Below are 16,393 nucleotides of genomic sequence, written 5' to 3' on the forward strand. Positions count from 1 at the left end.
GGCACAGGCGGGAAGATTGATGGAGAGTCCAAACTTACTGACTGGAAGGCACTGGTCGCTCAGGAAATGTGCATTTCTGAAATGCTCAAGCTTAACTAAAGGTTGGAAAAGTTTGCAAGTTCAAGTAGGACTTTTCTCCCCTGCATTTTCCAGTAGTGCAACCAAATGCAATTTCATCAGTTGAAGCAAAAACAGGTGCACTTCCAACTGACTTCCAAACTTAGGTTCTTAAAGATATATGTCCCTTTTGCAAGTGACAGTTAAGCTGTTTGGCATTGCTGCATTTTTTTTGTATTTTACTGCTAATTTTTTCCTTTTGCCCCACCATCACCATATACCATTCAGCAAAGATGCCCTCAATGAAAATAACTCCCACTGCATAAAATGGGCACTTCACCTGGGAATCCTTCACGCTCAGGGAGCCAGGTAATTCGGAGGAGCCATTCTACAGGTATGCGTGGAAGCAGGTGTGCCTGTATTGGAGGTAGTCTGAGCAGACTACTGTCCAAGGAGGCAGGTGTACAGATGACATATAGTTAACTTGGGCACATCCAAAGAGCTCTGTCCTTACCAATTACACTTTACCAGGAACTCAAGAGTCTCAGAAATCTACTGTCCGCTGCAGTCAGACCTCCAAGTTTTGTCCATGATGGAATGGCTCTACCTTTGGCAGTAAAAGCCACTACTGTTTTGAATATCTTTGTCAATGGCTGTTTTCAAGCAGCCTTGAATGACATCTGTTATTTCACTTCATTTGCAATTGATTGAATTCTTTGTCCGGGTGAAGAATGTCATAACTTTTCCAAAGAAAATCAACCAACATGAGGGGATCTTCACTTTTTCATTGTAACTGGGTTTCTAAAAACTACTGATGGAACCCATGTGATCAGAATAGCTCCTTTCACCAATGCTATGGTACTTGAGCATTAATATCATAAGTCATATATGTCCATTGTTATATGATTGCCTTTAAGAATGATGTCCCTTTAAGATCTTAGTTTGCTAATGAGCCAAGTACCAGGGTACAGTCATGTGACTCACAGCCAGTGTCAGTCTGCAACAGCAACACCCAGAGCAAGGTTCCGTAAAGAGTTAGCTCTGTACTGTACATAAGAAGTTAGCTGTAAATAAACCTATCAGAGATCTTTAATCAATTTGACTCCAAGCATCTAATTTACGTTGCATCAGACAACATAAAAGAACTCATTATATGGTGGCAGCTGTGGTGAGAAGACAAAGTCTGAGGTTGAAGACCACAGTTAAAACAGCTCTGAAAACAACCTTTCCGACAACCAGTAGAGAGAAAGTTCAGGAAAAATACTGGTTCAAACAGTGAAAAAAGAACTTGCCTCATGTTGTAAAAGACAGAGCATAGAACGACAGGCTGCAAATAAATTGTGCCGACAAAAAAAGCCTTGAAGTCCTTCAAAAGATCATTTTTTTTTAGCAAAAGCTCAGTGTAAAAAAAAGACGCAACTCCTTTCCCGAGTTGATCAAGGTCAACGCCATTACAGAAGGCGTCCGTTAGAAAAAACGCAGGAAAACCCAGATCGCTGCAGAGCCTTCATCCACGCAACCAAAGTTTTAAAAAACCATTAAACTACTCAAGCGCGAATAAGAGTTTCCATTCACGAAAGCACAATAAAAAACCATTAAAACCACTCAAGTGTGAAGAACATAAAAAACTCTTTAAAAAACCCATTGCATTGCCTAATGAACAGCAGTGTAAACAGAACAGGCTTAAGTACTGAAAGCAACATAAACACACAGCACTCGAAAACACCTGCTCGTCAATCAAAGCAGCTAGTATAAATAACAGAGAGTCTCTTCAAGAGAAAACAGTGCAGACTCATAGAACAAGTCTTAAAGCAAGTTTTAAAGCAAAAGAACAACAGAAATATGTATACCAAATTTCCCTGCTTGAACTGGAAGGCCATGGATATCCTATCCGAGTTCCAACTGTTCAAACAACGAATGCAGTTATTCTTAACTGAACAAATAAATGTAGAACCAGAAAAACTGGCTTGTGAAAATATTAAAAGCAGTTGGAAATGAGAGATTACATAGAATCAACAGCTCTGGACTATCTGACGAGGACCAGAAAGATCCCGCAAAGATATGGAAAGTGCTAGATGATCAGCTCCAACTACAAGTGAATTTTAGAATTCACTGCCTGGTATTAACGTCCTACAGGCAACAGCCACAGGAATGAATAGATCAGTTCGTCAGTGGATGCCACAGTAAGGGCAACGAATGCGAATTCTCAGAAACTGAGCTGTCAGACCAAATAATGGAGCTAGTAATTGTACCCATTGAAGTATTTCAGAAAGACCTCGAGGAAAAAGAAAGGTCACAGCATTGATGCACTGCTGGAAGATGGCAGGAAATACGCAGCCATTGTAGATGGACAACAGCACCAGCAAGCACTAGGTGCAGCCAACAGTATCGGCACCACAACCAGGTCGAAAAGAGCAAGCAAGCTGTGTGGTACGTGTGGTCTGTCCCACCCACGGCGAAATTGCCCCACATTTTGTGATCTGTGCAAGGCAGGCGGTACAGAAGGACACTGGGCCACCTATGCAAGAAATTTGGCTCCAAAGATGCAGCCAGAAGCCACAGCAGAACACAGACAAACTGAAGACAGGCGCAGCAACAGGGAAACAGCAGCAAGGAGGGCACCAGAGACTTGCGTAAACACAAGCCGATACATCAAGTCCACACTGAAACAGACCTGAGAAAAGACTCAAGAGGAATAATTCTCAGCCAGATGATGAACAGGCATTCCGCATTGTGATTCTGACACATCATGCTCATGAATTCAAACAACTGGAAGCTTTCACCACTATTAACATCACGTGCCCAAAGAAAGCTGGCAAACATATACTCAGGGTCAAGATTGTCACCGGCACTAGTGCAAATACCCTACCAGTCAAAATACTCAAAGATATGTACCAGAGTCATTGGAAATCAATGATACAACCAACAACTGCCAAGTTATCTGCATACAACGGGTCATCCATTCCTTGCAAATGCACGCTAACAGTGCAGCTCTGGCAAGTCGGCATGGAAACCACAAACGTTCTACCTGGTAGACACAAGTGAACCAGCAGTGGCAGGACTACCAATGTGTAAGGATCTCAACATCATAACCGTCCACAAGGTCACCCTGGTACCCATTATAGCAGAAGAAACCAAGGGGAAATCGCCAAGGACCGGAACTCGCTTGCAGACTCTGGCCAGCATCAAACGGTGCAGTCTGGAAACCCAGCAACAGCACAATTATGCCGCGCCTTCACTTCTGCTTTCCAGAGAACACCAGCACCACAACGAGCCAGAACAGACAGGTATTTCCATGAAACCAACTACTCTTCCCCAAGTCCACAAACTTGAGCCCCAAACCTTCACGTTTTGGGGGGGGGGGGGGGGGCAAAAAATGGGCCACCCGCCCCAGGCCCTTAAGTTGCCACCTAACGGACACTTAAGGGCCTTCGCCCACCTCCACGCGGATTTTATGTATGGCAAGCAGACGTTCTGGAGCCAGGAAAATCCGCCTGGGAAAAGCAGGCAGCTTCCCAGCACCCCGGGTTGCCCAATAGAGGGCTGCCCCCACTTCCCCAACCACCCCCAGGACCCAACACAGCCCCCACTTCCCCCCAAACGACCACCCTTTCCTCGTTGGGGCCCGACTGATTACCCCTGGCGAGGCCACCAAAACTCATCTTAAATCCCGGCTCCATGTCTTCCTCTGCGGTCAGCTGGCCTGCAGTCCCAGCAGTGGCCACCGCTCCCGGTGGCACTGCTGGAACTAAGAGCTGCCAGCCACTGATTGGCCAGCAGCTCGATGAGGTGGGACTTCCTCCCTCAAGCGGGTGGAAGCCCTGCCTCGGAACAATTAAAGCCTGGGGACCCGTAAAATGCGGGAAGGATCCCCAGGCAAGGCGGAAGTGGGTTCGCCACCGACTTTTATCAGACAACATAAAATAACTCATTAAAGCCATAAGAACATTTAGTAGGCAGATTCCCGGTACCATGGAAGCCACCATGATACATTGATTCTATGCCAGTCAACAGTCAAGATGTACAAAGAGAAATAGTTCAGTAGGGCAGTTGTGTGTTTTTTGGGGGTTTGGGTGAATGGCACAGAATAGTAAGGTAGGCGGTTTGAAGGAAAAGGGTGAAAAGACAGTAATAGTTGACGCACTGATATAAATTACAGACTGAATTGGAAGTTTGTCTTCTTCAAGAGCCGTTCTAGGAGAATGACCAGGAAATTTGAGGAATAAGGAGCTAGGTTAGTAGTCTCTGGATTGTAGTCAATCATTTGGGATTGCTCAGAAAGGAGAAGGATCATTTGTTTTGATGACTCTATTGAATCATGCAGTAATGCAGAAATCCTTATGTTTGTAGATAAGTGATTTCTGGGTAGTGCAATCTTTTCAGGAAGAATCAGTTGAGAGTATAAAAGTACTAGCTCAGAATGTATCAAGTGCCACTGCAAAATATTTAACCTAGTTGTGACAGGAAATACCATAGTTCATAATCTTTGAGTTCCATTTGGACTAAAGAGGCAGGGGTATCTGATGGTTGTAGTAACAATTTAAAGAATTTCAATTACAGGAGTCAAGATAGCTTACATAGGATAAGCCTTAAAATATTTTCCTGCTAATTCTGCGAACAAATATTAGAAATAAAATGCTTACATTATAGATACATGTTTCCAAAAGAATTTAGATGTAATTGGTATCTCTAAAAGCTGTCTGGACAACAGTGATGAACAGAAGTGCAGTTCCCTTCCCGATAAACTCTCCTACCAATATTCACAGCAAGGTCAAAACGGGGCTTACCTCCCAAGCTTGATTACCTCCAACCACTTCCCAGTGTCCCGCACATCTACATCCCCTTACACTCTTCCAATCCCCTATCAAAAAAAACTCCCTCCCAAATCTCACACCTACCACAGTGCTAACAACTATACTCTCAAACATCCAAAATGTCTAGATTTTGGGCCTCCATCTGCTACTATAATCACTGCAGCAGTAAATTTGCTCAACTATGAAGTCATTCAAATCTCCTCCTCAGCAAAACCTTCATCTCCAATCCCTTTGTATGGCTCTGATCTTAGTTCTCTAAAATGTAAAGAGCATAAACATCAGCCTTTTTTATGCTCAACTGGCTTAGTTATCCATTGCTAGATCTAGTTTGGCCATATCAAGCTCTACCTGACTCTGCTCTCCTCTGTCAAAACCATCACTATTGTAGGATGATCCTGGAGGGCAAAAATAGCCTTAAACTCATATTCTCTCTATTAACCGCTTAAAATCCTCATCCCTGACCCCTCCAACTTCACCTCTAAGCAGTGTAAGAAGCTCACAAATACTTCCATCACTAAGCTGCTCCTGCTGCTTTCTCCCTGTTCTGACTAAGCTAAACCTCTGCCCATTCCCCCTTCACTTTGGCCCCAAATATCCAACTTTCTCTCGCTAATTCATTCCCCCTACCCCACCACCAGAATGTCCTGGTCTGCCACTCCAAGCTCAACTCGAGTTTAAGGTCCAAATAAAAAGGGAAAATTAGTATAAAAACAAGGGCATCAGATTGGAATAGAGTAAATTTTAGAAAGCAGAGTGAGTAAGCTGAGGTGAGTGGAAAAAGAAATTGATACAGGGAACTTTACATGTTTTTTGAAAAGTTTCAGAATAAATATACACCTTTTATAAAGGAAATTACATCAAATTTGAAAAAGCTGTGAATAAAGAAGTAAACAAAATGAAGCTGAAGTAGGCAGCACAACAAAAGAATCACATAAAAAATTAAAAACAGTCAACTAATTTCAAAAAATATTTAAAAAACACTAAAGTACTCTAAAAATATATCAGGGAATTGTTGAATGTAAATCCCTTAGAGGAAAAACATTGAATTAGTAGAGAAGAAACAGAAATTGGCATAAATACCTAACAAGAACTTTACTCCAATGTGTACAAAAAAAGGATATTGGGGAGGAGGTACATCCTGAATTAGTTAAAAGTGAGCTAATAGATATAATAGTGAATATATCTGCAGGACACTCTCCAAAGGGTGCTCTGGAGCCACAATCTGCAAGGGCATTTCCTTGAGGCAGGTTAGGGACTTCAGCTTGGAGGGGCAATCAGCAGATGCTCAACCCTCCCTCCTGTTGTGGGCTTTCTTTACCTGCAATCAACAAATTCATGAAGGGCTAACAGTTTCATGAGATCTGTCATTGCCGTGCAAATGGCCATTCTGCCGCCCTAAACAAGAGTGCAAGAAATTGCAGTATGCAAGTGGGATATAGTTGGGAACTATAGTGACCCTACCAATTTTTGATTTATTCAGCAATACCATTGCAAGATTTGCTTGGAATTTGCAAAGTATGTCATGCACGAACATCTGATTCTTTGAGAAAGTTGATAGGCTTTCCCAAGTGATTACCACGCATCCAATATAAGGATGCAATTGGTTGAAGTGGAAATATGTATAGCTGCCATACCAAAGTGTAGCATAGCACCAGAGACAGGCACATTCAGCAGACACTTGGCAGTAGCCCCCTTCTGCTGCTGTGCCGGAAATCGTGCGCACCCTTCCTTGGTTTCCACGCTCCAAGTTAATGAACTAATCCTGGCTAGCAGCACCATATATATATAAAATTATTAAAATAAGAGAAACTCAATTTACTGGAGGGCCAATTCCCCACCCGTGTCCACGGCACATGATTTGCTTGCGTGCTTCTCAGTGCACCGTTGATGTGCAACTAAAATTGGAAAATCTCCCTTTATTTTTTTTTCTGAGTAATGAGCTTGTTAATGGGTGAATTACAACTGTAATATTACTGTTTCATCGTATTTTAGGTTCTGAAATAAAAAGCCAAATGTAGAATAATGAACTCAAATAACTGAAATTTAGTCTGATGATTTTATATTTATGCTGCGATGACAACATGGAATGCAAGTGTAAACAGTTGGCTGCAAAACCTTTTGCATGATCATGTCATAAGAACATAAGAATAGATGTAGGCCACTTGGCCCTCGAACCTGCTACTCCATTCAATAAGATCATGGCTGATCTGATTGTGGTCTTAACTCCACTTTCCTGCCTGCCCCCATAACCCTCAACTCCCTTGTAGATCAAAAATCTATCTAGCTCAGCTTTAAATATATTCAATGACCCAGCCTCCACTATTTTCTTGGGGTACAGAATTCCAAAGAATAACAACCCTCTGAGAGCAGAAGTTCCTCCTCATCTCTGTATTAAATGGGAGATACCTTATTTTGAAACTTTGCCCCCTAGTTCTAGATTCCCCCATGAAGTGACCATTCTCTCACCATCTACCCTGTCAAGCCCTCTCAGAATTTTATATGTTTCAATAAGATCATCTCTCATTCTTCTGAACTTCAATGAGTATAGGCCCAACCTGCTCAACCCTTCCTCATAAGACAATCCCTTCATCCCAGGAATCAACTTAAGTGAACCTTCTCTGAACTGCCTCCAATGCAAGTATATCCCTCCTTAAATAAGGAGACCAAAACTGCATGTAGTATTTTAGGTGTGGTCTCACCAACACCCTGTACAGTTACAGCAAAACTTCCCTACTTTTATACTGCATCCCCCTCGCAATAAAGGACAACATTCCATTTGCCTTCCTAATTACTTGCTGTACCTGCATGCTAACGTTTTGTGATTCATGTATAAGGATACCCAAATCCCTCTGTACCACAGCATCCTGCAGTCTCCATATAAATAATATTCTGCTTTTCTATTCTTCCCACCAAAGTGGAAAACCTCACATTTTCCCACATTATACTCCATCTGCAAAATTTTTGCCCACTCACAACCTATCTATATCCCTTTGCAGACTTTTTGGGTTCTCCACACAACTTGCTTTCCTACCTATCTTTGTACTGTCAGCAAATTTCGCTACAATACATTCGGTCCCTTTATCGAAGTCATTAATATAAATAGTTGAGGCCCAGCACTGATACCTGTGACACCCCACTAGTTAGTTTGTCAACCTGAAAATGACCCATTTATCCTGGTTCTCTGTTCCCTGTCAGTTAGCCAATCCTCTATCCATGCTAATATATTACCCCAACACCATGAACTCTTACCTTGTGCAGTAACCTTTTATGTTGTACCTTATTAAATGCCTTTTGGAAATCCAAATACACTACATTCACTGGTTCCCCTTTATCTAATCTGCTCATTGCATCCTCAAAGAACTCTAATAAATTTGTCAAACATGATTTTCCTTTCACAAAAGCATATTGACTCTGCTGGATTGTATTATGATTTTCTAAATGTCCTGCTACTATTTCCTTAATAACGGATTCCAGCATTTTCCCAATGACAGATGTTAGGCTAATTGACCTATAGTTTCCTGCTTTCTGTCTCCCTCCTTTCTTGAATAGAGGTGTTGCATTTGCGGTTTTCCAATCCACTGGGACCTTGCAGAATCTCGGGAATTTTGGAAGATTACAACTAATGCATCCACTATCTCTGCGGCCATTTCTTTAAAGGTCCTAGGATACAGGTCATCAGGGCCAGGGAACTTGTCAGCCTTTAGTCCCATTAATTTTCCTAGTTTTTTTCTCTGGTGATAGTGATTGTTTTAAGTTCCTCTCTCCCTTTGGCCACTTGACTTTCTACCATTCTTAGTATTTTTTTGTGAAGACAAATACAAAATACTTTTCCAAAGTCTTTGCCATTTCCTTGTTTCCTATTATTAATTCCCCAGTCTGATCCTCTAAGGAACCAATGTTTATTTAACTACTCTCTTCCTTTATATATACTCTTTCTATATGCTCTTACTGTCTGTTTTTATATTTCTTGCTAGTTTACTCTCATATTCTAATATCTCCCTCTTTATTTTTTTTGTCATCCTTTGCTGGTTCCTAAAATTTTCCAAATTTTCTAGCCTATCACTAACTAATCTTTGCAGTGTTGTAAGCCTTTTCTTTCAATTTGATACTATCCTTAATTTCCTTACTTTACCATGGTTGGTTCATCCTTCTCGTCGAGTCTTTCTTTCTCAATGGTGTATATCTTTGTTGAGAGTTATGGAATACCTCCTTAAATGTCTGCCACTTCTTATCTACCCTGTTACCTTTTAATCTACTTTCCCAGTCCATTGTAGCCAAATCTGCCTTCATACCTTTGTAACTGCCTTTATTTAAGTTTCAGATCCTAGTTTCAGACCCAAGTGTCTCACCCTCAAACTAAATGTGAAATTCTATCATATTATGACCACTCTTAGGGGATCATGTTATGACCACCTAGAGGATCCTTTACTATGAGATCATTAATTAATCCTGCCTCATTACACATTATCAGGTCTAAAGTAGCCTGTTCTCTGGTTGGCTCCAGAATGTATTGTTCTAAGAAACTGTCCGAAATATACTCTAGGAATTCAACCTCAAGGCTACCTTTGGCAATCTGATCTGTCTAATCAATATGAAGATTAAAATTGCCCACAGTTATCGCAGTACCTTTCTCACAAGCCCCCATTATTTCTTGATGTATACTCTGTCCTACGGTGTGGACACTGTTAAGTGGCCTATAAATTGCTCCCAGCAGTAACTTCTTTCCCTTGCTATTTCTTATCTCCACCCAAACTGATTCTACATCTTGATCGTCCAAGCCAAGATCATTTCTCACTATTGTACTGATCTCATCCTTTATTAACAGAGCTACCCCACCTCTTTTTCCTTTCTTCCTATCCTTCCAAAATGTCATCTGTACACCTCTGCATGTTAAAACCTAAAACTTGACATTTATGTTAAATTAATAGATAAATTTGCAATTACTGAATTACTTAACAAAAAAGGCAGAAATGTTTCACTTTGATTATATTAGTTTAATACAATAATTTCTGCCTGCTACAGAATAAAAACTTTACACTATTTTAAAGATATTCTTGATTTCAATTCTGGTCATTAACATTAGGTGGTATCATGCTCCATACTTACAGAAGGGGATGTGGCTGCTGATAACAATGGCAAAATTCCACCACAAGCAATGATGATGTTGTCCACCATCTGGGAAATGAGGTGAATTGTATTGTGCACAAAAATAATGTTCTCATTGCTGTTCACAAAATCCATCACCGACTTTGTGGTATGGCTGCAACAACATAAATTATTAAAATAAAAATGTTACTACTACTCCTACTTGCTCGTCTGAAATTGTAAAATCACTTTAAAAAAACATTTAAATCAGTTAGATTTACTGCAATCTAACTCTAACCAGCCAACTGAAATTGAAAGGGTAGGGAAATTAGATTAAATAGCTCCAGTACAAGAGTCAGCAAAATTTTGGCCTCTTGCTGTGCTCTGATTTCTTTGGCATGATAATTTCACACTTTTAATAAATGGCAGTCACAGGGCATTACAAGATGCCTCTAGGTTAATCAGTGAGAACTGATGGTGGGTGCCCCAAGTGCAGTTTCCCATGATTTACGAGGGGATCTGGAATGTATTGATTGGAAAATACAAAGGACAGCTGTTATAATTGTTGATTCCCATCATTGCAAGGGTTTGGTTGAGGCTAACATTACTACTACGACTACAGCGACTTACAACACTTTTAAAATAGAAAAACATCCCAAGATAATTCAGAGATTTATTTAAACAAAAACAGATACCAAGGTAAAGAAGGAAAACATTAGGAAGGGTGACTAAAGCTTGGTCAAAAGGATAAGTTTTACAGAGGGGCTTAAAAGAAAAGGGAATTAGATAAATTTTGGGAGAGAACTCCAGAAGGTATGTAGGGCCTGGACACCAATGGTGAAGTGGAGAGAGGGCAATATGCACAAGAGGTGAAAGTCAGAGGAAGGTAGAGTACTTGGGGGTTCTAGGGCTGGAAGGGGATCTCAAGAAAGGGAACAACAACTTGTATTTATATTGTGCCTTTCATATGCTAAAATATCCCAATGCATTCACAGGGACGCATTAAACAAAATTTGTCATCAAACCACATAAGGCCATGAAGAAATCTAAACACAAGGATATATATTTTCAATTGCAGGCGTTGGGGGACCAGGAGCCAATGTAAATCAGCAATATAGGCGATACTAAGTGAGCAGGACTTGATGTAGTATAGGATATAGACATTTGAGTTTTGTAAGTTTATGAAGGGTGGAGGATGGGATGTCAGCCTGAAAACGTTGAAATATCCACATCTGGAGGCAACTAGCTTCATCCTGAATACAGTTATTATGATCATGCTGACCAGAGTCAAAGGTTGCTTTTGATTTCTCTTGACTTTATTCAATGACAGCAAAGTTTCACAGCAGGTTAAGTTTGTGGCATAGAAAACATGTGTTCATTAGTTCTCTTTCATGCTTCAGAAACCCTAGGTATTCAAAGATTCTTCTTGCTAAATGTTCAAAACCCTAAGACTTAGCTAGGAGGTGGCAATTAGAGGAAAAGGTTGAAGGGAGAGAGGACTCTGGCATATACTGGTTAGCTGTTCATCAGCCTAAAGGGTAGTTAGACCAACGACAGTGTATTCCCTTTTGTCAATACTCCTCATAAGAAACTGAATTGGCGTTGAGCAGATCTAACTTTGATGCCCTAGAACTTCAAGGCACAGGCTCACTGCAAGCTGTCAGCTATAGGTATTTCCACCATATTGAAGACATATTTCCTTTCTACAGCTGATCTGGAAATGCTGGGGCATGCCATCACAGCTATTAGAAGGTATTGCATGAAAGCCAGAGATATCAAACCACACTGTTAATAAATCCAGAGCTTGGTATCCGTCATGATTGCAATGCATTTCTTGCTAAAGCTCGGCACCTGTAACTAGTGGAACCATTATTCAATAGGATGTTTGCCTGACAATGCTGTGGTCAGAAGGACAATGAAAATGCACTCACACCTTTGGGCAGCTTTTGTGAAGAGTCCCTGATGTCTGCTGTCCTCACAATAAAGGCTTAAGCTTGCATCTTTGAGCTAATGACCAAAAAGTGACTGTCGTCCTTGGATAACGCAAGGGGTTCCAAGGTGACACGCCTGACAACAGAAGACTGGAATAATGTCAGCACTCCATGGCAGAGTCAACAATCCGATATCTAAGCCAGGCAACTCAAGAATACTCCAGGGCATTGCTGATGCTTAACGAGCTAGCTTGGCCCATTAATGGAACCTGAAGCGCCTGCCCTTTCAGTCGGGGATTCTTCCCATTTAATTACAGATAACCATGTAAGAAAATATAACATTAGTCATTAGTCATAGTATATACAGTGAGAAGGTAGTTAGTGCTTTGTGCTGAGGAACTTCACAGATTAGGTTAACTCCAGCAGCAATTATGTGCACTCTCGGAGGTTCCTAAATCTTGGCAATTGCTCAGCTGCACCCAAACTCTCTGCAATCAGGTGAGCAGATTTGTCCCAATGAGCAGTGTACATTCCAAATCGGAAAACAGAACGTCTACCTCGGTGGGTTTCTCGGCTGCTTGTTTTGGAGGCTATTAAACATTAATGGTGAGTTTCCATGTGTCACACACCCAGCAATCCAAAATAAAACATATGAAGACCCCTCTGTGGCATTGCTTTGCAAGAGCTAAATAGTTCTAGTTTATCAAGACACAGTTTTTTCTTCTGACACCAGCAATTAGCCTCATTGATCTTCACTGGGCTGCCTATTATTATTTTTATTAACTTACATCATGTCAATCACAGCTATACGAGATACTGAAAAGTGAGTCAGACTAGGGCAGTGCATGACCTCTGGGGATTTTGAACTCAACTCAGCTAGCAAATTTACCCAACATCCTGGCTGATTTGTTTTTTTGACACTGATCAAATATGGTTAGCAATGAGTTTCAGTACAACTGACTGAACAGTACTAATTCTGGTAAATTAGGTACACTGCACGCGCACAATCCAGATGCAGCTCAAAGTTATCGCTTTGGACAAAAAAAATCAAGTCCAAACTTTTGTAAAAGCCTCAAGTGTCAAGTAAAAATTTCATGACATTATTAAAAGGTATAAAAGGCAGGCCAGTTGATTTTTTTGAATTATTCATTCAAGAGATGTGGGTGTCGCTTGCTTGGCCCATCCCTAATTGCCCTTGAGAAGGTGGTAGTGAGCTGCCTTCTTCAGCCGCTGCAGTCCTTGGGGCGTAGGTACACGAACAATACTGTTAGGAAGGGAGTTCTTATTTCCAAATCAGGATGATGTGTTGGGTTTGGAGGGGTACTTGCAGGTGGTGGTGTTCCTCTGCATCTGCTGCCCTTGCCCTTCTAGGTGGTGGAGGTCATGGGTTTGGAAGGTGGTGTCAAAGGAGCCTTGGTAAGCTGCTGCAGTACAGCTTGTATACGGTAAAAACTGTGTGTCGGTGGTGGTGGGAGTGAATGTTGAAGGTGGTGGATGGGGTGCCAAACAGGCTGCTTTGTCCTGGATGGAGTGGAGCTTCTTGACTTTTGCTCGGACTCCTTGATGCCATATTCAGTCAAATGCTTTCTTGATGTCAAGGGCAGTCACTCGCACCTCTGGAGTTCAGCTCTTTTGTCCATGTTTGGACCAAGGCTGTAACGAGGTCAGGAGCTCAGTGGCCCTGGGGAACCCAAACTGAGCGTCAGTGAGTAGTTTATTGCTGAGCAAGTGCCACTTGATAGCACTGTCGACAACCTCTTCCATCACTTTACTGATGATCGAGAGTAGACTGATGGGGCAGTAACTGGCCGAGTTGGATTTGTCCTGCTTTTTGTGTACAGGATATATTTGAGCAATTTTCCACATTGCTGGGTTGATGCCAGTGTTGTAGCTGTACTGGAACAGCTTGGCTAGGAGCGTGGCTAGTTCTGCAGCACAAGTCTTTAGTACTATTGCTGGAATGTTGTCAGGGCCCACAGCCTTTGCAGTATCCAGTGCCTTCAGCCGTTTCTTGATATCACATGGAGTGAATCAGATCGAATGAAAACCAGCATCTGTGACACTGGGGACCTCAGGAGGATGAATCATCCACTCAGCACTTCTGGCTGAAGATGGATGCAAATACTTCAACTTTGTCTATTGTGCTGATCATTTGCACTGACTTGCTGGGCTCCCTCACTGTTGAGGATCGAGATATTTGTGGAGCCTCCTTCTCGTTAGTTGTTTAATTGTCCACCACCATTCACAACTGGATCTGGCAGAACTGCAGAGCTTAAATCTGATTCGTTAGTTGTGGGATCTCTTAGCCCTGTCTATCATATGATACTTCTGCTGTTTGGCATGCATGTAGTCTATGTTGTAGCTTCACCAGACTGACACCTCATTTTTAGGTATGTCTCGTGTTGCTCTTGGCATGCCCTCCTGCACTCTTTGTTTTCATTTGTTCGTGGGATATGGGTGTCACTGGCTAGGCTAAAATGTATTGCCCATCCCGAATGCCCCTTTAGAAGGTGGTGGTGAGCTGCCTTCTTGAACCGCTGCTGTCCTTGGGGTGTAGGTACACCAACAGTGCTGTTAGAACCCAGGGACAGTGAAGAAACAGTGATATAGTTCCAAGTCAGAACGGTGTGTGGCTTGGAGGGGAACTTACAGGTTATGGTGTCCCCATGCATCTGCTGCCTTTGTCCTTCTAGGTGGTAGAGGTCATGGGTTTGGAAGGTGCCGTCGAAGGAGCCTTGCTGCAGAACACCTTGTATATGGTACACACTGCTGCAATTGTTCGTTGGTGGTGGAGGGAGTGAATGTTGAAGGTGGTGGATAGGGTACCAATCAAGCGGCTGCTTTGTCCTAGATGGTGTCGTGCTTCTTGAGTGTTGTTGGAGCTGTACCCATCAAAGCGAGTGAAGAGTATACCATTACACTCCTGACTTGTGCCTTGTAGATGGTGGACAGGCTTTGGGGAGTCAGGAGGTGAGTTACACACCACAGAATTCCCAGCCTCTGACCTGTTCTTGTAGCCATAGCATTTATGTGGTTGGTCCAGTTCAGTTCAGTCTAGTCAATGGCAACCCCCAGGATGTTGATAGTGGGGGATTCAGCAATGGTAATGCCATTGAATGTCAAGGGGAGATGGTTAGATTCTCTCTTGTTTGAGATGGTCATTGCCTGGCACTTGTGTGGCGCGAATGTTACTTGCTACTTATCAGCCCAAGCCTGGATGTTGTCCAGGTCTTGCTGCATATGGACATGGGCTACTTCAGTATCTGAGAAGTCACGAATGGTGCTGAACATTCTGCAATCATCAGTGAAGATCCCCACTTCGGACCTTATGGTGGAGGGAAAGTCATTGATGAAGCAGCTGAAGATGGTTGGGCCTCGGACACTACTTTGAGGAACTGCAGTGATGTCCTGGGACTGAAATAATTGACCTCCAACAACCATGACCATCTTCCTTTGTGCTAGGTATGATTCCAATCAGCAGAGAGTTTTCCCCCGATTCCCATTGACTCGTTTTTCTCGGGCTCCGTGATGTCATACTTGGTCAAATGCTGCCTTGATGTCAAGGGCAGTCACTCTCACCTCACCTCTTGAGTGCATGTTTGGTGCAAGGCTGTAATGAGGTCAGGAGCTGAGTGGCCCTGGCGGAACCCAAACTGAGCCTCAGCGAGCAGGTTATTGCTGGGCAAGTACCGCTTGATAGCACTGTCAATGACCCCTTCCATCACTTTACTGATGATCGAGAGTAGAATGGTAGGGCGGTAATTGACCGGGATGGATTTGTCCTTCTTTCTGTATACAGAACATACCTGAGCAATTTTCCACATTTAATTTTCCACATTCCACTCCTCATTGAACCACATTTAATGATGTTACTGTGAAATATATAATTGTTTAAACCCTTATTCAATTGTTTAAATCTGTATTTGGACATTAGAAATTTCAGTTTCTGAGGAAAAAAGTGACAGATTTCAGAAAGCATTTTGAGCTACTTGTCGGAATTTAGTGGCCAAATTGCACAGAGCAATGAGCTTACATGGGAATACCCCATTACAAATGTTGATATGGGAAATAAGAAAAAATTAACGCAAAATATGACGGAAAGTAAAGTTGTGCAGACAGGATGTGTGGGTAGACCTACGTTATGTTGTTGGAAGATGGTAGAATGATCCACATCCACACACTCCCCATTTACTGATTCCCTTCTTGTACTGCTCATTCCCTTCCATCTTCCTGCAGAGTAGTTAAGACCACAGGGGTAATTGCCTGACTTCGCACTGCTCAGTAACTGCTTGGCATACTGGCAGCATGCATCAAAAAATTGCTGATCGTTTTCCATCTATTCATTTTAAATGGACACTGAATCATGAGAAGCACGGTCACAATTTCCTGATTTGCACTGGCTGTGGGTGAGGCATCCCACCACCAGCATGAAGGTGGAATATCAGTCCTCATAAGTTTAACCATCAAGTTTATGGATTGAAATACTTTGTGATCCTGTTCCACCAA

General features: G+C 42.2%; 1 protein-coding gene across 6 annotated transcripts in view; it reads right to left on the minus strand.

Annotated features, from left to right (window-relative positions):
- nbeaa (neurobeachin a) overlaps positions 1 to 16,393 on the minus strand; it is a 988,762-nt gene that overhangs the window by 672,878 nt on the left and 299,491 nt on the right. For all 6 annotated transcript variants that reach the window (XM_068033481.1, XM_068033479.1, XM_068033480.1 and 3 more), the window contains exon 24: positions 9,978 to 10,131. In XM_068033481.1, the coding sequence (XP_067889582.1) occupies positions 9,978 to 10,131 (154 nt within the window). The remainder of the gene's footprint in view (positions 1 to 9,977; positions 10,132 to 16,393) is intronic.

Source organism: Heterodontus francisci, chromosome 6 (genome assembly GCF_036365525.1).
Source record: "Heterodontus francisci isolate sHetFra1 chromosome 6, sHetFra1.hap1, whole genome shotgun sequence".
NCBI lineage: Eukaryota > Metazoa > Chordata > Chondrichthyes > Heterodontiformes > Heterodontidae > Heterodontus > Heterodontus francisci.